The 21,005-nt window shown below is 31.6% G+C and overlaps 1 protein-coding gene and 1 long non-coding RNA gene across 2 annotated transcripts; both read left to right on the top strand.

Moving 5' to 3' along the window:
• The first annotated feature begins 458 nt into the window (after window positions 1-458).
• Window positions 459-1,265, top strand: LOC148769050 (uncharacterized). The gene is made up of 2 exons (XR_016032005.1): window positions 459-591; window positions 931-1,265. It is a non-coding gene; the product is annotated as an uncharacterized LOC148769050 (long non-coding RNA).
• Window positions 1,266-5,316: 4,051 nt separating this feature from the next.
• On the top strand, window positions 5,317-10,257 carry WRNEXO (Werner syndrome-like exonuclease). Its single transcript, XM_088820814.1, has 6 exons — window positions 5,317-5,725; window positions 6,535-6,690; window positions 8,016-8,146; window positions 8,253-8,414; window positions 9,630-9,740; window positions 9,846-10,257. The coding sequence occupies exons 1-6, from the start codon at window positions 5,416-5,418 to the stop codon at window positions 9,903-9,905; spliced, it is 930 nt and encodes a 309-aa protein (XP_088676940.1). The 5' UTR covers window positions 5,317-5,415; the 3' UTR covers window positions 9,906-10,257.
• The last annotated feature ends 10,748 nt before the right edge of the window (window positions 10,258-21,005 follow it).

Raw genomic sequence — 21,005 nt, forward strand, 5'->3', positions numbered from 1 at the left:
TTTAATAAGATATACAACACTCGATTGACTAATAATAATTCAATAAGAATTGCACGAATATTCTATATATCGTTGAAAACAAGATTATTTAGGAGAACATTTTCTTCTAATCAATTGAGGCGAACGCATGTTTGCTCGAATTTTTATCGAGCTTTTAGAGTTGTGTTTGAGCTTGGTTTCATAAGCAATTGAATGCTCAAATGAGTTTTAATCGAGCTTGATCGTTTGTATATATATCTTTATTTTATTATTATTTTTTGTAATCGAGCTTGGACCGAGCTTCACTACCTCAACTAACAAAAAATATACGTTAAAGTTTGGTTTAACAAACTGAGCTCAAACACAACTCTAAATACAAAACGTTACATGATCGAAATTAATGGTTGTTTCACGTTAACATCTTTAATTAGACATATGGTATATAAACTGAAATAATTAATACTGCAATAAAGAGAAAACAATATGACATTAATTATAAAACCATTCCAATATATATAGCCTCTTATGCATTTTAATTCATAAGATTAATCGAAGAAATGGAACGTAAGCTAGCTTTCATAGTTGTCCTCGTCCTCGTCTTCGCTTCAACTGGTTAGCTCAAATTACAATTCCCTCCACCACTTTATATAATTTTTATTATATGCAATATGCACTGTTTTATTTCATGCTAAATTATATCTAATCATGTACATTATATATAAAAACATGTATATATATAAATTCGAGCACGCGCACACGCATGATTCCACGTAAATCTATATTCGAGGTTATGCCGGCATATTTTTTAACTCAACGTATTACAAGCTAGACCGACCTCGATCAATGAATAAGCTAAATAACTTGTAATGAATTTATACATATGAAGATCTAATAAAATTTAATATGATGAAATTATATATCTCCTAATAAATTAATTCATTATAATTGCAGAGAAAGTAAAATCTAGGGAGGCACCAAGTCCAGTTACTGGAGATGATTATGAAGATCCATGGAACCAATTTTGTGAGAGTCTTAAATGCGAGACAAATGCAAACTGTAAGATGTGCTCTGGACGTTGTGTCAACTCACACTGCAGCGGCTGATTATAATAACATAATTTATTAAGAGTTTAAACTTAAGAGTGTCACGTGTCAAAAAAATTAGTGGAATCAGATTTATATTAAATACCGGCTGATCCACTCAGAATTTAATCCCATATATTAATGTAACACATTGTTTGCACTTTGCATATGGTAAGACTAAATAAAATAATTATTTATTTCCTAGTTGATTTGCTTATAACTTTTTCCTTTTTTTTTTTTTGGTAACGTTCCTCTTTAAACAAACATGTAATTGTATTCCTTTTTCATGAATTTTAATTAAGTTTGAATACAAAGTTTGCACCTTTGTTCTACAGACATTGTTGTATTTACCCCCTAAACTATCAAATGCGACAATGCAACCCCTGACTCTATCAGTCAATTAGAGCTTTAACGCCGCTAAGTAGCATGGTGCATTTACGTTTCTACCCTTAAGTTTTCACCCTTGCCACTGTAAGCCATGAAGAAGTAAAGAAGAATTGATTTGGGATCCAAAGCAGCACAATGGGGCTGCAAAGTTCGTACTTTTTTAGGACAATTTCGAATAAATATATTATAGGGATGCAATAAATTATATTTAAAATTTCCGAACCGAGAATTAAAAATTCTGTTTTATAAGGTTTTTGTTAAGAATACTTGGAGATCACCATAATACTTACTGATGATCCCATTATCGTCTTCTAACTCATGATCTTTGAGAAGTCTTTCTAGTGCCATATAAAGAGCACCAAGTAATGTGTTTGTACACAAGAAAAACAAGAGAATAATATACTTATTTCTCTCTATATTGCTATCTCAATCATGACTTTGCTTTGTTCTTAATTTATCGGTTTCTCAACACTTAATTAGCACTAATGTTCTATTATAATTTTCAGCCATAGAAGATGAAAAGCGTTGGCGTTAAATATTTTATTATATTGAATTGATGAAAATTTAAAAATCTTATTTTTTTTAGGTGAATTTTTGCACAATTTACATTCAAATTCATTTCAAAATAAAGATATGAATGACTTTACTAACATATAAGGGGGTAATGAAGACTTTTCAGATAATATTTGTTATTTATATTTTATCAAATGGGTAAATTTGAATAAAGAAACTTTAAGGAGCTTTTAAGTCATTATGTACATTTGTTTTTATTTTGTTTTATGAGACACGTGGCAGGCACTGAGAGCTTATCTGGGGTGATATAGTTTTCGACTATCTCACCCAAGGTGATATAGTATAGAAGCCTTGTACTTTAAGGGTGCAACCTGCATTTAACCATTTTTATTTACGTGGTGGAGTGTGTTTATTTGTATTTCAGTAAAATATATTCATAAATGGGTAAAGGTGGACTTGAAAATACTACTCCCTCCATTTTCTTTTTAAGTGTTGTTTTAGCCGTAATTTTATTTTTCATATTAAGTATCACTTTAGAATTTAAAGATAAGACAATATTTTTTTGTTCAATTTTATTCTACAATTAATGAGAGATTAATGATAATAAATAGAGATTTAAAGCCACATAAGGATTAATTTTGTCAAATACGAATTATTTTCCCTAAAATCAAGAGTATTTATTAACTTTCTCAGTAAGTGTGCAGTAACCTTAAACGACACTTATTTTGAAACGATAGAAGTATTGAGTTAATTTCACATAACCCCTGTGCAATCTTGAATTGCTGAAAAACCCCTTGTGTTAAAAAAATAGCAAGAACTCCCATATATTATATTTTACAAAGCCCACTCCTCTTTTTTCGTTTTTTCCTCTTCACTAAGATGCAATGACAAAATTACCCTAAATTCAAAATAAATAAAAATATATATTCAACCCAAAAAATTAAATATTGAATCCCTCAATAAAAAAAATTGAAAACAAAATCCCAAAAGAAAAAAAAAGAAAAAAAAAAAAGGATACAGTTGCTTCATCTTCCCCGTCAAACCAACACACCACCCACTCCCTCCCCTCACCCCCACCCCCAAACTCGAACCCAAACAACTTTCTATCAAATTTCTCAAATGGTGCACCCACCGCCGCACACGTCGGAGAGCTACCGTCTACCAGAAACAGAGCCGGTCCTGCAAAAATTGGGGCCCTAAGCGAGCTTCGACAAAAGTAGATTTTTTTTCCCTTATATGTATTACCTTTTTTTTTTTGTTAATACTTATTTTTCGATTTTTTTTAAATTAATGCCTTATTGAGCTACTAAAAGTTTACTAATCTATTAAAAATACATAAATATTAAAAAGCAATAAACTTTGTGAATTTTTTTTGATAACACAATAAAAAGATTAAAATATATACTTATATTAGAGATAATAGGGCTAAAACGCATAAATCATATCAATAAAATATTACTATAATATCAATCATTTAGCATTTTTTGAAGTAAAATATATAACCAACAAAATCATTATTATATATAATTTAATAAATAATAACGAAAGCTTGCTTTTTTTGTATTGAAATTACCAACAGCCTTATCTCAAAAAACAACAAAATACCACAATCAATTTTAGTGTAAGAATAATATAAAATATATCTAAATATATATAATTAAAATATTTATTTTTGGGGGCCCCTTGGGATGGGGGGCCCAAAGCACTTGCTTGTGTGGCTTACCATCAGGGCCGGCCCTGACCAGAAATTTAAAAGGTCTGCAGCGGCGACGATGGTGGATATGGACGTCGTGAGGGAGGTGGTTATGGAGGCGGACGTGGTGGAGGCGGGTACGATGGTGACCGTGGCTCTCTTCCAATGATATTTTCCGGTGAGGAACACACCGGAGATGGTGTGAAGATGGTCGTCGGCTGGAGTGAGGTTTGTGGTTTGATTTGGGAAGATGGCCTTTTTGAAAATGGGAAGGATAAAATTGCAAATTTTGAAAACTTTATTTTGGGGCATATATAATTTTGGGGTGAATTTGTAATTTTTGAAATTTATAATTTGAAGGGTGTTTTAGTTTTTTGGGGTCAAAAATACATTCTCAGTCGCCCATCCCAATCCACGTGCACACAGGATAAGCTGTTAGGAACCTTATTGTCTTTGATTATTTTCATAGGGGTTCTTGCTAATTTTTCTAACAAGAGTTTTTTTTCAGCAATTCGAGATTATACAGGGGTGGTTTTTGCAAAAAACCCTAGAAGTATTTATGTGTGAAAAAAAAATCAATTGTACTGAAATGCTAATTGCAGCGAGACTTTTACTGAAATTGACTTATTTGCAGCGGTACTTTTATTTCATCTTTTTCCAACTTTCTAAAAAACTCAAAACGCTCTCAACATAACAAAGTCGAGAAAAGAGAATTTGAAGTTTGTTTGATAAATAAACTGCCCGACAACAACAAATAAGATAATGGCCGATTCGAATGACTTCTACGAGGTAAAATCGAAGAAATATTTGGATTTTTTTTTACAGAGAAAAGAGAATTTGAAGTTTGTTTGATAAATAAACAGCACGACAACAACAAATAAGATAATGGTCGATTCGAATGACTTCTACGAGGTAAAATCGAAGAAATAGTGGGATTTTTTTTACATTACTATCGTGTTGTGTAGCATGAAAACCCAAAATTTTTGAGGTTCCCGTGCTACACCACACGGGAAAATTAAAAAAAATAAAAATAAAAAATTATAACTTGAAGTTCCCGTTCTGCAGAACACGGGAACTTGAAGAACTTCATGTTTTTTGTGTCCTCCGTTCTGCAGAGCACGGGAACATGAAGATTATTCAAGATCCCGTGTTCTACAGAACAGGGTAATCATATTTTAAATTTTTTTTTTCAAAAATAAAAATTCAAATTTTTTTTGAGTTTCCTGTTCTTCGGAGCACGAACACTTGAAGAAACTTTAAGTTTCCGTGCAGAACGGGAAGTTCAAAAAACTTGAGTCCTCTGTTCTACAGAGAATGGAAACGTGAAGTTTCTTCAGGTTTTCGTGCTCTTTAGAACGGTGGCTTAAAAAAAAAATTTATTTTTCGAAAATTGGCTAGATCTAATCCTAAACATGTGTTTTTACCTAAATTGTAGATAAAACTAATTAAAAGTAGTGGGATATTGAAAAATTACTGGAATCGAGCCTCGTTTGCTACGGATTCAAAGTCGAAAATTTTTCCGAAATTCGAATGTCTTGAGAGAGTTTGGAAGTAGAAGAGAAAATTTAAAAAAAAATGAAAAAAGATTCCGCTACATTCAGTAAAAGACCCGCTGCAAATAGCAATACCCAATTTTGTATTGCAAAGAACGAGATTTGAGTATTTGGGAATTGAGTGTGTGAAGAAATATATTGGGCAAACCACCAGTGGAAAAAAACTCAATCCAAAACGCCCGCCAAAAAATTGCCAAAAAATTCGAAAATGGGAAGTGAAACCCCCAACTCAGATTCCGATTGGGATTATCCCCTCACCGATGAAGATCTCCGAGCAATTGACTCCGCATTTTCTTCCGCCGCCGCCACCTCCGCTCATCCTCCTAAGCGCCGCCACGACCGCGACCGTAGCGGTGCCTCCGCCGATTCCCCTCCTCAAATCCGCCGCCGATTGCCCGATTCTCTCTTTGTTTTCCAGCAGCAGAATAATCGGAATAATTCCTCCCGCTTCTCACCTTGCTCCACCAGAAGCCGCTTCCATTCTAGCAGAAGTAATTCTCACCTTTCTTCTTTCCGAGGTAATTGCATCTTCATTTTTTCAATTCTTTGAATTCTAACTTGATTTTCTTACTGTTAGTAGATTCAATTTTTTCATGTTAGATAGAACATAATTGATTTCGGCATGTCAGTGCCTTTAGCGTTCTCTAGTGTTGTATCCTTCAATTTAGGGTAAATTACGGCCACCCCTGAGGTAAGGTCAAATTACGAAAAAAACCCCTCATGTTTAGGTAATTACAACCACCGCTGAACTATGAATTTTCTTACGCGTTCACCCTTGCGATGTCAAATTTAGTGGAATCTTATAAATTATGTGAAATGTTCTCCAATTTGTACCCATTTTGCCCTATTCGAGCTCCACATTGATAATCATAAAATGTGTCTCTTGGCCTGTAAATATCAGATTGTGGTGCATCAAAAACTGCATTTTTGCACAAAACGAGTACAAACTAGAGAACATTCCACGCTATCTAGAAAATTCTATTGAATTTGACACACAAGAGTTGACGTGTAAGAAGATTCATAGTTGAGGCCTGAGGGGTGGTTGTAATTACCCAAGCAAGAGAGGTTTTTTCGTAATTTGATCTTACTGGTGTGGCCGTAATTTACCCTTCAATTTATACAGAATGCAGTGCGATTTTGTTAGTGTAGTGGTTATTTTTCAAGAATTAAATCGAATTTAATAATGAGGATATTCATTGCATCATTCTTCAATATGGTTACAATTCTTACCTTTTGCTTAAGAATTTGTGTATTTATCTTCGTATAAGCCAGATGTATGAATGACAAATTTAATGCTATTCTATTAATATTTTTAATTTGTGTTCAGAAATAAATTTCGGAGGTCGCATTATATATAGTAGAACCGTAGAAGAGGTGGAAAGAGCTGCGAAGGAGCTTCTAGATTTTGTGGAAGCTAAGAAAAGAAACGAAGAACAGTGCATCCTTGGTCTGGATATCGAGTGGAGGCCCACATTTAGAAGAGGTAGCTTTCAGTCCATTCATATATACACTAGACCGACTAAAATAATAAAATACATGTTTGTAGTTACATAAGGCATCGACGGGAACATTAACTTACAGCAATCTGTTTCTCATTTCAAGACGTGCCTTAATGCACTGGACATTGTAATCACATGCAATAACTTACAAAACCAGGTGCTATCGAGAAAAAAAAAAACATTAGTGGGGAGTTGACCATGGTAATCACATATCTTCTTACAAGCTTTGTGAGTCGAATAATTTGACTAAACTTGTTTGACTTGAATTCCGAATCCCGTCTTGTTTATTTTTTTGTTGAAGTAAAGCAATTTGCATCGGCCTTAAGAGTATATTTTTACTTCATGCTGCACTAGATAGTTTTGGTTCGATATAGTTTTAGCATTATGATTCTGAGCGATTTTCTGGGCGATGCTAAAAAAAATATATCTATGTAGCATGTTTCACGACCTCCCTCCTCTTTACTCTAGTTTATGTTTACGGTTTCTGAAATTGTATTTGTGGAAGGATATGAATACAATATGGCTGTAGAGTATCCAAAATGTTAAACGAAAAAGCAAACAAACGATATGGTTTGTAGCCGTAGGTTATACTAGAGACTTTGACTATTTCTCCTTGTTCTCTATATATATTTATTCACATTCTCGAACTTAAGCTAATTTTCTAAAACTATCTATATTTGCAAAATTGACCTTCTAGTATTTAAATTTGAGTTGCTTCTGCAGAGCTCAAACCTAAAGTGGTTCTTGGGAGTATGTTTTATATGACATAATAATTACGTCATGAAAATTTGAAGTTTGAGTGAACTATAAAATTTGAAATTTTGACTAGCCTAGACGAATCATAATCCGAATTTCTAAATTAGACTTCTCTATGGTATCTAGAAAGTTATTATAGAATATTCATGGAAGTGCATTAATTCGTTCAACACATACATAGTTAATTGCCATGTAATATGCAAATTCTTTCATTTTTACTACCTGAATACGAGTTGTCAGTATATAAACAAAGGCACTTCTTGTATGACCAATTTAAACATTACTAGTTATACGTTTGTTATTATTTTATATTATTCCATTGTACAATGTACACACGCAAGTTACCATATCCAATCACGTAGCTGTTATTTGTGCATCAGAACTTCCAATTTGTGAACAATTCAAATTTTTGAGAAAGCGCAAAATTTAAGTTTATTTTCTGATAATTGTTACGGTTAATTCTGAAAATCAATGAATATTTCGATGGGCTTATTATCTGTAGATTTTTAGTTGGTTTTGCTAGTTAATAAGAAACCATTACTAATGTATGCAGGCGTTCCCCCTGGAAAGGCAGCAGTTTTGCAGATATGCGGGCACAATAATTGTTGCCATGTGATGCACATTATTCATTCCGGAATACCCGAAAAACTGCAAATTCTTCTCGAGGACCGCACTTCTCTAAAGGTGGTGCTCTACATATTTAAATGTCGAAAACAATTATCTGAAATTCGGTTCAAGACTTTTCATTTGCTTGACTCAGCAGCGGACTGATTTTTACGTACATGCGTAGGTGGGTGTGTGCATTGCAAATGATGCTTCTAAGGTTCTTCAAGATTATAATGTATCGGTTAGTGCTTTGGCAGAACTTTCTGATCTAGCCAATCAAAAGCTCGGTGGAGTTCCCAAGAAGTGGAGCCTATCGTCCTTAACCGAAACGCTCATTTGCAGACAGGTACTTGAAACGAACACTCAATGTGGAGAACTTTCATTGAAGATTTTATAAATTTTTATTATCGAGATTTCTCTGATTTTTTAGTTATTGAAGGTATTTATGCTTATTTCTCGACGATATGGCCTTGTGTGCTTAGGTTTATATGTCTGTGGATTGAGTAGCAACATTAAGTTATCTTTCACTTTATTTGAATTAAATGAAGGATGAGAGTTCGTTATTATAACGAAATTTAACTAATAGCTTGTGAAATACCCTCTCCTAGTTGATGGTTCATAATTTTAAGGGTAAATTACAACTACCCACTGAGGTATGGTAAAATTACGAAACCCCCCCCCCCTCCCCCCCCCCCCCCCCCTCCTGTTTGGGTAATAACAACAACCCCCACTCAACTGTAAATTTTCTTACACGTTCACTCTTACGGTTTCAAATTTAGTGGAATCTTCTTGATTATATGGAATATTATCACTTTTGTACCCGTTTTATCTCATTCGAGCTCCACATTTTGATGCAAGATGATCATAAGATGTGATTTTTGTCTTGTATATATCAAATTGCGGTGCATCAGAAACTGTATTTTTACACAAAACGAGTACAAACTAGAGCACATTCCACGGAATCTAGATTATTAAGTTGAATTTGACACAAGGGTGAAGGTGTAAGAAGATTCATAGTTGAGAAGGGTAGATGTAATTATCCAAACAGGAGGGTTTTTTCGTAATTTGACCATACCTCAGGGGTGGTTGTAATTTACCCTAATTTTAATGCATATTCATACCTTCTCTCGATTCTTAATGACAATACCATCAAATGCCGATTTACTTTATTCCTATGTGAACTAAGAAATCGATGATTCATTTGGGTTCTTTCGATATCGTATCAATCTACAACTATTGGCAATATAATGCTACACTATAACTTTCTGCACTATTTTACGTTGATGTTATGCTTCTTTACGTAAGCATTTTGGTATCTCCAATCTGATGCTGTCTTGCACAAAAAGCGTATTTCATTTCGAGAAAATTATGCTGTAAAAAGTAAACAAAGATTGACGATCATCAGTCATTTGAAGCACCTAATTGTCAAATTTTTCGGGATATTCTGCTGCAGCATGTTTTAATAGTTCCGATCGTCATTTTTTCTATCGACAAAGTGGCAATGCATGCGGTTTCTGAAAGAGGTAGTGAATTCTAACACGTGTAATTTTGACTCTTGTAGCTGCCGAAACCAAGCAAAATCCGACTAGGCAATTGGGAAGTTGATGTTCTATCAAAGGAACAATTAAAATACGCTGCCACCGATGCATATATCTCTTGGTATCTATATCAAGTATGTAATTTTTCTTTCATGTCATATTTATAATATGTTCTTTTTATTTTTTTGTTTATTTATTTCTATTTCGAATTGTTTCCGAAAGCTTTTCGTCGACTGCAGGTGCTGAAAACCTATCCAGATTCTGCTGGTAATACAAGTGCGGAAACGGTGTCAACCTAAATGACTCGATCATCGATTCTTTACTTGCTCGGGTTAGCACTCTTCAGTTTTTTTTTACCTCTAATAATTGTTGCCTTTTTAATGATTCTTATTAAATTATTTAGTTTTTAGCTTCATTGCAAAAAAAAAAAAAAAAAAAGAAAAGTCATGGTAAATTTTTAAAATATATTTCCAGGGCATGCCCATCATTCTATTAATGATGAACAATTGAAAACTATCCTGACACAATTGTTTGTCTGTATTCCACATACATGAATTTAAAACATTGACCAAATCCATGTAATTATTACAGCATGGTGGTGATAGCGGCATTTTACGTTTAAAATTTTTATCGAGCTATCAGAGTTGTGTTTGAGCTTGGTTTGATAAGCGATAGAGTAGAGCTCGAATGAGTTTTAATCAAGCCGAACACGAATCGAGTTTGAGTAGCTTGATTGTTTTTGGATATATCTTTATTTTATTATTATTTTTTTCTAATCGAGCTAGATCCGAGCTTCATTACTTTAGCAAACAAAGAATACATGTTGAAGCTTTGTTTAACAAACTGAGCTCAAACAAGCTTTTAAAATAAAAATCTCAAATTAAGTATCAAGTAATTTGATTTGATTTTCACGCGTACCATTATAGCTTACCCTTGTTTTTCCATCTCTTGGTTCTAGGATGTTTAATAATTGTTTTAGATATAGGAAAAAAAGAAATATATCTATTTATCTATATCTACATACATATAGATATAGATTTAATAATTGGTTTGAATGAGAGCAGTGTGTTGTGGTTTCGGCCGTTCCTAGGATTAGTGTATGGGGCTGAATCTAGTTACACGTGAGTTGCACTTTCCAATGTACTAGGTTTCTTATTCATCAATATGGCTATCTCCCTTTATTACAAAAATCTGTTACATTGTACTTGGATAACATATAGTTGAATTTGGAGACATGATTTTAAACAATTTTATATGCCTATATTTAAAATCCTCTACAATATACTATTAGTTTTTTTTTTTTTTGAGAGAAAACAATATACTATTAGTTACACTAGTAGAAAAATGACTTTTCACTACGATCATTAACCGTAGTAAAAAGTACTAAATTCGTTGTAAAAAGGCTTTTGCTATGAATTTTCGCTACAACAAATACTTTTTTTGCTACTGTAAATCCTAACATCTACTATAATTTGTAGATTATCGCGTAAAAGATATCTTTTGTAACAGTTTATTTACTGTAGTAAAAAAATCGTAGTAAAAAGTCATTCTTCTACTAGTGATACTAAGAGAATATGGTTAAAATAGATTTTTGCAAACAAATTCAATGAATTTGTCACCAAATTTTTAAAATTCATAACTTCATATGTTCAATCAAGATGTAGTCTTATGTTTCGTTTACACTTATTTAGATTTGAAGGAAGAAATTGAAAAATAAATTTGAACAAAATTTCACAACCAAGTGTACAGGGAACTTCAAACTTTCTATAATGGATTTTTTCTTTTTCTTTTTTTTCAACCTAATTTTGATTCCCTATAGTCAATTCTATCTTTTCATTCATTTAAGAAAAAAAAAAAAAACCATCTTTCCATTAGATAACTAATACCCACCGACATATAATAAACGCTGTATTGAAGAGCATGACCCACAATCATTTTCGATTTATAACAACCTACTTTTTCTTTTCTTGATTATATAATATTGCAATATACTTGATTCTAGAAATAAAGTGACGTTTATTGTATCTTGAGAATACATTTGTTACTGTAACAATCAATCAAATGAGAGAGAAACTTGAAAACTATTTCCTCACAAGTTCTTTAAGTTCAATTTGAGAAGGGTTAACAAATATAACTTATTTTAGAAAGAGGGGATGCATGATTTTTAAAATGGGCCAAACACTTAGTAATTTATAATAGGGTAAATTACACCCACACCCTTGAGGTATGTAAAAATAACTTTAAGATCCCTGTGGTATCGATAATTACACTCATCCCCTTAAAACATAGTTAGAAACTCTAATGGGATAATGCATTTGATACGTTATTCCGATAGAGACTATTAGTTTCCAGAAGTGGTGAAGACAATAAAGAGCTATGCGTGATTTAAGAAATGTTGGAGGAGCCATGTCACCTCATAACTCTATGTTATATCCACCACTAGCTAAAAGTAATAGTCCGTTAGAACTCTATCAGAATAACGTTTCCAATGAATTATCACATTAAAGTTTCTAACTATGTTTCAGGAAGTAAGTGTAATTATTGATATCACACTTAAAGTTATTTAAGCATTCATCAGAGGTGTGGTTGTAATTTACCTTTTATAATATAATAAAAGAATAAAGACCATTGGCTTTCAACAAGAAAATAGTAATTCCCAAAATATCATTTATCTTGCATACTATACTATGAATGTAACCTATAACTTATTGATAGACAACACAAAGTCACAAACAAACATATAAGTAGTCATTAAATGAGTGATAATGGCTTCCCAACTTCACCAATAGTATTATGATATTGATTTTTAGGAGAATAGTCCATTGTATTGTAGGGCATGTGCCCTATGACCAATTGCCTTATATGTTTGTTGGGACTAAATTAGAAGGTGACATTGGAAAGTTGAAAGGAAGTTCAACGACTATTAAGCCTTTGGCATGTGAGTGGGGGCCTTTTGGCATAATATGATAGCACTCTATTATTCAATCAATTTGTCTAAATAGTGTGTGGACATATTAAGGTGCCCATGTGAGGGGGTTGGATTTTTCTTTTTCTTTTTTAACTTTTTTAAATAAAATAAAAACCGACCTTATAAATTCGCCTACGACGGAACCCAACAGTAGTAGAGCATGTTACCTAACACTACCATCCCCACCCTGATACTACTCGAGCAATGCCTTTGCGAGTGTGTGTGTGTGGGGGGGAGGGGTACCATTTGGAAAATGGACAGAAGATTATGCCGTTTCCAATCCAAATAACTTGATTATGAATGATGGGATTTGTACCTTAGTCTTTTGCGGAAGAAATTCTATACCATTAATAGTACCGACTTTTTGTTTGTAGTGGTGTGAATGGAACGCATTTTTACTTGCTCCAATCCAATTGTAAAATTATATACTATACCATTGTTTATTTGTTTTTGTTTTTTTAATTATTAATTCATTTGTCTATAAAAATCTACTTTGACCTCGTTTGGTTGCCAAGTTAAGATTAAATTATGAGTGTTGCTATTTGCAGTGGGACTTTTACTGAGTACAGCGGAATCTTTTTCATTTTTTTTTTTGAAATTTTCTCTTCTACTCTCAAACTCTCTCAAGACATTCGAATTTCGGAAAATATTTCGAGTTTCAATCCGTAGCAAACGAAGCTCGATTCCGGTAAAAAACGCATGTTTAGGATTAAATCTAGGTAAATTTCGAAAAAAAAATTATTTCGAACTTCCCGTTCTCTAGGACACGAAAACTTGAAGATTCTTCAAGTGTTCGTGCCCTAGAGAACGTGAAGTTCAATTTTTTTTTCTTTTTTTTTTAAATTGTTGGGTTTCGTCCTTTACAGAACGGGGAGTTCAAATTTTTTGAAGCTCCCGTTCTGCAGAGCATGAAAACTTGAAGATCTTCAAGGAATCGTGCTCTGCAAACGGAAGCTTCAAAAATTTTGTTTTTTTTTTTTTTTTTTTTTTTTTTTTTTTTTTTTTAATATCGAATTTTTAAATTATTTGACGAACATCATACACATATTGGGATTATTTTACTCGTTTGTATATTCATCGTCAAATTCTTTGTTAGAATCACCATCGTCATCCTACCAAATTATAAAAATTAATAATTAGTATATTAATAATACTAAGTGAAACAAAAAAAAAACACTAAAACCTAGATTAAACGTGGTGTACAACACATTTACTTAAATTTTTTATACTCTCCCCGTGTTGTACACCACGATTGCACCTTCATTTTTTTTTTTCTTCGTTTTTACATCGTAAAAGTAATCCGAATCGGCCATCGAAAAAATTGTTGTTCAGTTTCGAATTTGTCGAATGACCTTTAGATTCTAAATTTTTGACTTTTTTTAGTTGAGAGAGTTTCGATTTTTTTAGAAAGTTAGAAAATCGACAAATGAGACTACCGCTGCAAATAAGTCAATTTCAGTAAAAGTCCCGCTGCAATTAGCATTTCGGTTAAATAATTTAATGAAACCGAATATATTATTGAACCTTCGATGATCCAATAAAAAACGCGCCTAAAGGTAAGATAAACCATGATAACATAATATTTGCGGGTCGATCCGCCAAGTTATTGGAGATACCAAACATCGAATAAAGTCCTATTATTTAGTTAATCATGACTAATCTTCCCAACCAAACAAGACTTTTATGTGTTAAATAGATTCACAATTAAGATATTAATGATGTTACAACATGATTTTTGTGTGGATAAATAATTATTTTCTAAAAAAAATTGAAAAAACTGTGAAATATTAGTTTAAAAATCCGTGGTTAATGTGCAATATTGATGAAGTTAGAGCATAATGCATGAAATTGATGAAAATTATATTATAAGGGGTATTTTATAAAAAAAAAAACATGGGGATGAATTTATTTGCAAATTTGTTCTTTGCGTGGACATATAGGGGTGGTGAACGAGTTGGGCCGCTCGTGAGCTCAATGAGCCGGTTCGAAAAAAACTCGAATTTTTTGATGAGCTCGAACTTGCTTTTAGTTGTTTGTGAGCTCGCGAGCCGGCTCGCGAGCCTTATTTTTATTTTTTTCTATATATTATATATTATTTAAATAATGTATAATAATATAAAATATTACAGAAATAATATAAAAAGAACATATAAATATTAAAAAATATATATAATTACAATTTATTGTTTATTTTGAATTGTTATTATTATAATCTAAATATTTTTTAATAATAAAATTTAATAACTAATAAAAGAAATCTAAATATTCATACTTGGCAATTTGAAAAAAACAATTAAAACGAACAAAAATTATGCATAACATTATAATCTAAAAAAATATATAAAGATATTAAAGAAACAAGAAAATTCAATTTATTAGTCGCAATTCTTTTACAACTAAGATAATTGGTCGGTTTTCCGTTGAGAAGACGTGTGTGATTAATGAATGGTATTTTGAGGAATCTCAGAACAGAAAATGACTTAACTACCCCTATAGAAGAAGTTAATTGCAGAAGAAAGGTTCTGACAAACGCTGTCGCCTGCCGACATTTTGGCGCGTGACGGTGCACGCACACACACAGCGAGCGTGGGTGAGAAAACGAGCTTGCGTTTCACAGCTTATCCTCAACGAAAACGACATGTGTCGCTTTCCCACAGCTCGCGGCAATCCTTTTCTGAGGATATACAATATTTTGAGAAATATGGAGTAATGTGCAAAAAACAAGTACATTTCATTAACGAATTTCAAATTTAAATTTATTTATCAAAATAAAATAGTTTACTGAAAAAAAATTATTCAGCTATTATGTTATCAGGTTATCTGGAAATTATATTTTCTTCCAAACATTTTCACCTAATATTTTCAACCAATTACAATAAAAGATCCATCAATCGAATAATTTAGTGATAAAAACTTATTTTATTTTTTTTAAGAAAATACAGTTTTTTTAAATAATCCGATGTAATTTTTATTTGTTCGCACTTTATCCGCTTGAAATTAGATTGGAGGTTCAAGAAAGTATCAATTTTTTTTTATTTGGCACCCCGAAAAAAAAACACCAATGAAAAATAAAATTGCCTTTGTTATTCAATTCAGGGTGTATTGTGAATGATTTGTTGTGTTTTGAGGGTGCAAAGTGTTATTATTATTTTTCGATGGTGCAAAGTGCCAAAATGGTATATTTCAAGGGTGCAAAGTGGGATTAAGCCCATATAATTTTATTGCGAATTTCCTTTTATTTAATTTTAAATGAAATCCCCTATTTCGTTAATAGTTAACACCGCTGGTGAGTTCAGAAAATTATTATATGATGGACTTAAATTTCGGGATTTCGAGCGCAGCACCAAAAAAAAAACGAAGAATTTTTTTTGACAAAACTAGAAAACAAAAAGAGAGAAAAAGGAAAAGAATTTTTTTTTTAGGATCTTTGTAGCATTAATTCGGGATTTTGGTGGGTCAAGTGTTGCCTCCGAAAAAATATTTAGGACATTTTTTATTTATAAAACCAAAAATATGAAAGAAACAAAATATAGGGCATTTTTTGCATTAACTTGGGATTTTGTCAGCTAAATAATAAAATTTGGGTAGACTAAATAAACAGATATGTATAATATGAAAGATTTGTTAACAGTTGAAAGGCGATTTGAGTCTACTCTTGCTCCATGGTGAACTTGTCACTGCCGTTAAGTATTGAGGGGAATTCATATAAGTTTTTAGTAACACAAGCGTTTGGTGCATTGATTTATACAAAAAATACTAATTTTTACTTATAATTCGAATTATTTTTAAAATTAAGTCAAACATATTTGTTCAATTGCAAAATAAACAAAATAAAAACTAATGGTAAGGATGAAATTTCTAACGATTTTATTTTTATTTTGTCGTTTTCAATTCAAAATTTTCAATCTTAGACATTTTTTTTTTCTCTTTACGATTTCCAAAATTTGATTCCATTGTTTTTTACAATCAACACAATGCATCAAAATTGAAACTAAATAAAATTTTTGAAAAATTTCAAATTTTAATTTATCAATGTATTTAAAAATAAATATTTTTTTCAAAACTATATATTTATAATATTAGAGTTGTTATATATTTATATAAATTAGCTTGGATGATATGTAAAACAAATATAAATAATATAATATAAAAATTCGAATTTAGTTTTGATATACATATTAATATAAATAATTTGTAAAACTCGACTTTGGAATCTTGAATCAACGTGTTTGACTGAATTTGGAAAAATTAATATGAATTTCAAAAAGTAAATTATATTTTTCATAAATTCCACATGTATTATAAAAAAAACATGCATCAAACCCCCCGTTGTGTTACGAAAAACTTGCATAAAATTTGTCAATAGTCAACAATGTAGAGTTGTGTGTGCTTTCCTCTCGATCAGTTTCGGGCAGCCATATACCTTTTCACACTCGACCATATACATCGTCCTTTCCCTTAGCTATATTAGCCGTTACATATAAGTTCTCAACCTTTGGAAAATGCCGGATCGAAATTAATTCTCACAACTCCGAGATCCAATAGTTTCCGAGTAGCCGGATGACAATCGTCTTTGACAGGGGAGAACCACGTCTAGGAACAATATAGCCCGCAAACCCATCCCCCCATTTTCTTTTGATTTACACATGTTATCCGAGGCCAACCAATTAAATCTCGCCCGCTTACGTTCCCCACCAATACCGCCTAATAGTCGAGTCTATTTCTCTAATAATCCCCTTTGGCGGCATAAAATAGCTCATGATATACGATGGAATGGCTTGAAGTACAGCTTTAATCAAGACCTCCTTTCCGACTTTAGATATTTACTTTGCGCTCCATCCTTTAATTTTGGCCCAAATACGATCTCGTAAAAAGCTAAAAAATCCTTTCTTATTTTTTCCTAACATCAACGGCATTACTAGATACTTCGCATGACGATCTACAACTTAAAAGACAAGAATATGGTGGATTACCGTTAATCTCCATTTCATGTGTCGTCGAAAAGCAAAAGCTCATCGTGTACTTATCGAAGTTAATCTCTTGGCCCGAAGTCCTCACACATGGCCAAAATATTTTTGAGAGTCGCCGCATTAGCCTCCGAAGCATGGCAAAAGACTAAAGTATCATCGGCAAAACAAAGGTTGGAAACGACAGGGGCATACGGGGTCACATGAATTCCTTGAAGTTCGCCACAATCACTTGCTTTACCTATCATAGCTATTAAAGTCTCTGCACGACAAATGAATAGACATGGGCCGGGGAGAAAAGGTACCCTTGGCGAGGACCTCTCGATGGCTGCAATGATCCAAATTGTGAACCATTAAGAAAAAAAAAGTAGGAAACAATTGAAACGCACATCATAATAAGCTCGACAAAAGAAGTAGAGAGGCCTAATCTCACAAAATCATTCATAAAAAATCAATTCAATCGGATCGTATGCTTTACTAACATCAAGTTTAATTTCTATATTATTAGTCCCAGAGCTTCACTTAATGAAACGATTGATTTCATAGGCAACAAAGACATTATCGATTTTAAGCCTTGTATGGACAAAAGTTGACTGAGTGGGTGCAATAAAGACACCAAATTTGGTTTCTTTCAAATAATTGCTAGAATTTTATATCCAAACTTGTAGATAATGTAACATTACAGAGACTAATGTGACGATAGTCAATTTTTTTTTAAAGGTTACTAATTTAGGTAACGAGGATAATAAATGTAGAACTAAGCTCACAATGAGGTCTTTTGTTATTGAGAAAATCAAGCACACACGAAGTTACATCAGAGCCTAATATATGGTGGTATTTAAAATAAAAATAACACGAAGACGATCGATGAATATAGTATATGTGTCTAATATTATATATGTATACCAATGACTTATAATACATGAATATATTATATATTGTTCAATACAACTATATTTTATATACACCAGAGGGGCCTAATTATATATCTAACATCTAACCTTGTTTTTTTGCAGATAGTGACATATAACATATTGTACAAATATCATTGTGGTAGGGATCCAATTTGTATTGTAGGATCTGATTTTCAGTTAATTATTCAATTTTCATCAAATACATATTAAATATTTTTATTACCTTTTTTATTTAGTTTTATGAATCACTCACTATATAGTATATCTAACTCGCCTAAACAATGTCTTCATTAGTAGTCAGTAGAAGACGTCAATGAAAACGAGGTACTTTCAAAAGTTTGGGTAAAAGCAATTCTAATATAGATAAATCTCTATAAATTATTACAGTCGAAAATAACAAAATTTTAATAATTTAACGAAATATTAAATTATCGAACTAATAATTTAATAAATTTTCACCGAGCTGGAACGAAATAAATTATTATTTAAGCGAGGTTATTAATTTATCGAAGTAGGGTTCTAGTGTATAATTTGAAGGGTAAAATAATTTAATTATTATCTCATGGTTAGGAGGATAGTAACTAATTATGTACTCAAATGTTCCATGATCGTAGTTGTAGACGCTTACCAACAGGCTAATTTTCTCTTATCGAGAGTAATTACATATGTGCACACGCCATCAAAATTACAAAAAAAAAAAACACAGAGAGAGAGAGAATTTTTGGTAATATTTACTAAACACAAGGCTTTGCGGCCGCTGTTATAAATGTGCTAGATCTACCCCTGTATATATGACATATTATCGGTTTTGAAATAACGAAATACAAATATTCAAGTTAATTAATATACATTCATTTGAATTATTACAAAATGAAAGTGTCAAGCACATAATTAAAAGGGGTTATATGAGATAACCCCTTCACTCAATTTCCTAAGAGGGATAAGTCCAATTAATAATTCCATTTTTGGGATAACCCCCTCCCATAGCAAAATACTTATATTACCCTTGTGGTGTATTTTTTAATTTTAATTTTTAATTTATTTTCCCAAAATAACTCCCCTAAAAATCTGCCTAATCCCCAAAATCTCTCAAAAAATCTTATACCATTTCAATTAAAAAAAATTACGTTTTCTTAATTCTGTTTTTAATTGACTTGTTTTTTTGCAGAAATTGTTTTTCAAAATTTTGATTAAATTGTGTTTCTTTTTTTTTTTTATTCTCACGCATTTTTCTATAAGAAAATTATAAAATTTTGATTTTCCTTTAAAAAAAATATTTTCGTTTTTAAGAATTGATTTTTAATTTTGATTTTTTTAAAAAAATCTCTTTTGACATTTTAATTTAAAAAACAAAGTTTTTAACAAATTGAAATCATCTATAAACTTATCGAAAACTACTATGTAAATAACGAAAACCACTATGTAATTAATGTATTCCACTGCAAAAATTCATTATAAATTTATCGAAAACCTCTATGTAATTAACGAACAACACTATGTAGTTAATGTATTCCATTACAAAAATTCATTATAAACTTATCGAAAACCACTATGTAATAACGTAGTTCATTACGAAGATCCATTATAAGCTTATCGAAAACCACTAGGTAAATATTTTCGTTTTAAAAATTGATTTTTAATTTTGATTTTTTTTTTAAATTCTCTTATGACATTTTGATTTAAAAAACAAAGTTTCTAACAAATTGAAAACCACTATAAACTTATCGAAAATCACTATGTAATTAATGTATTCCACTACAAAAATTCATTATAAACTTATCGAAAACCACTATGTAATTAACGAAAACCACTATGTAATTAATGTATTCCATTACAAAAATTCATTATAAACTTATCGAAAACCCCTATGTATTAACGTAGTTCATTACGAAAATCCATTATAAGTTTATCTATTACGAAAATTCACTATAAACTTATTGAAATTTCAATTTTTTAAAAAAATATTTTATTTCCACCAGGTTTACCAAAAATGAAATCCACTACACATTTGTCAAAATTTATCGACATTCATTATAGAAAAAAAAACGTAAAATTCACTATTAAATTGTCGTAAACCACTGTAAAATTAACGTAATTCAGTATTCACTGTGTGAGTTTGAAATCCACTATTCACTGTATGAATTTGAAATCAACTATTTACTGTAAGTATAATCCACTATTTATTGACTCGTGAGAATTATAAATCCACTCTTCGGCGATCTAAAATATACATGGAGATGAGTACAACATCCAATAGAGCCCCCGTCCGATTCGTTTTCCTCAATTTTTAGACCCATCGATAGCTCATACATAACCACTCCAAATTAAAGTTGTAAGTACCGTTTTGTTGAATCTCCTTCTTTTATGTCCATATTATGTCACATCACATAGAAAGAAAAACAAAAACCACTAATAAATAAGGATTGAGTAAACTTACACCATTAAATACAACAGTAACATGTATATTATCAACTCATACAATGTTTTAAACACCAAAACAAGTGAATTACGAAAACATAAGATATATTGAGTAACACCACCGTACACCAC

Source organism: Erythranthe guttata, chromosome 7, assembly GCF_056151865.1.
Source record: "Erythranthe guttata isolate IM_541 chromosome 7, IM_541, whole genome shotgun sequence".
NCBI lineage: Eukaryota > Viridiplantae > Streptophyta > Magnoliopsida > Lamiales > Phrymaceae > Erythranthe > Erythranthe guttata.

Excerpts from the sequence above, each read along its gene's own strand:
- WRNEXO (XM_088820814.1), top strand. The coding sequence starts at position 5,416 with ATGGGAAGTGAAACCCCCAACTCAGATTCCGATTGGGATTATCCCCTC. Across the intron at positions 8,147-8,252 it reads AGGACCGCACTTCTCTAAAG|GTGGGTGTGTGCATTGCAAA; the intron begins GTGGTGCTCTAC and ends GTACATGCGTAG. Across the intron at positions 9,741-9,845 it reads TCTCTTGGTATCTATATCAA|GTGCTGAAAACCTATCCAGA; the intron begins GTATGTAATTTT and ends CGTCGACTGCAG.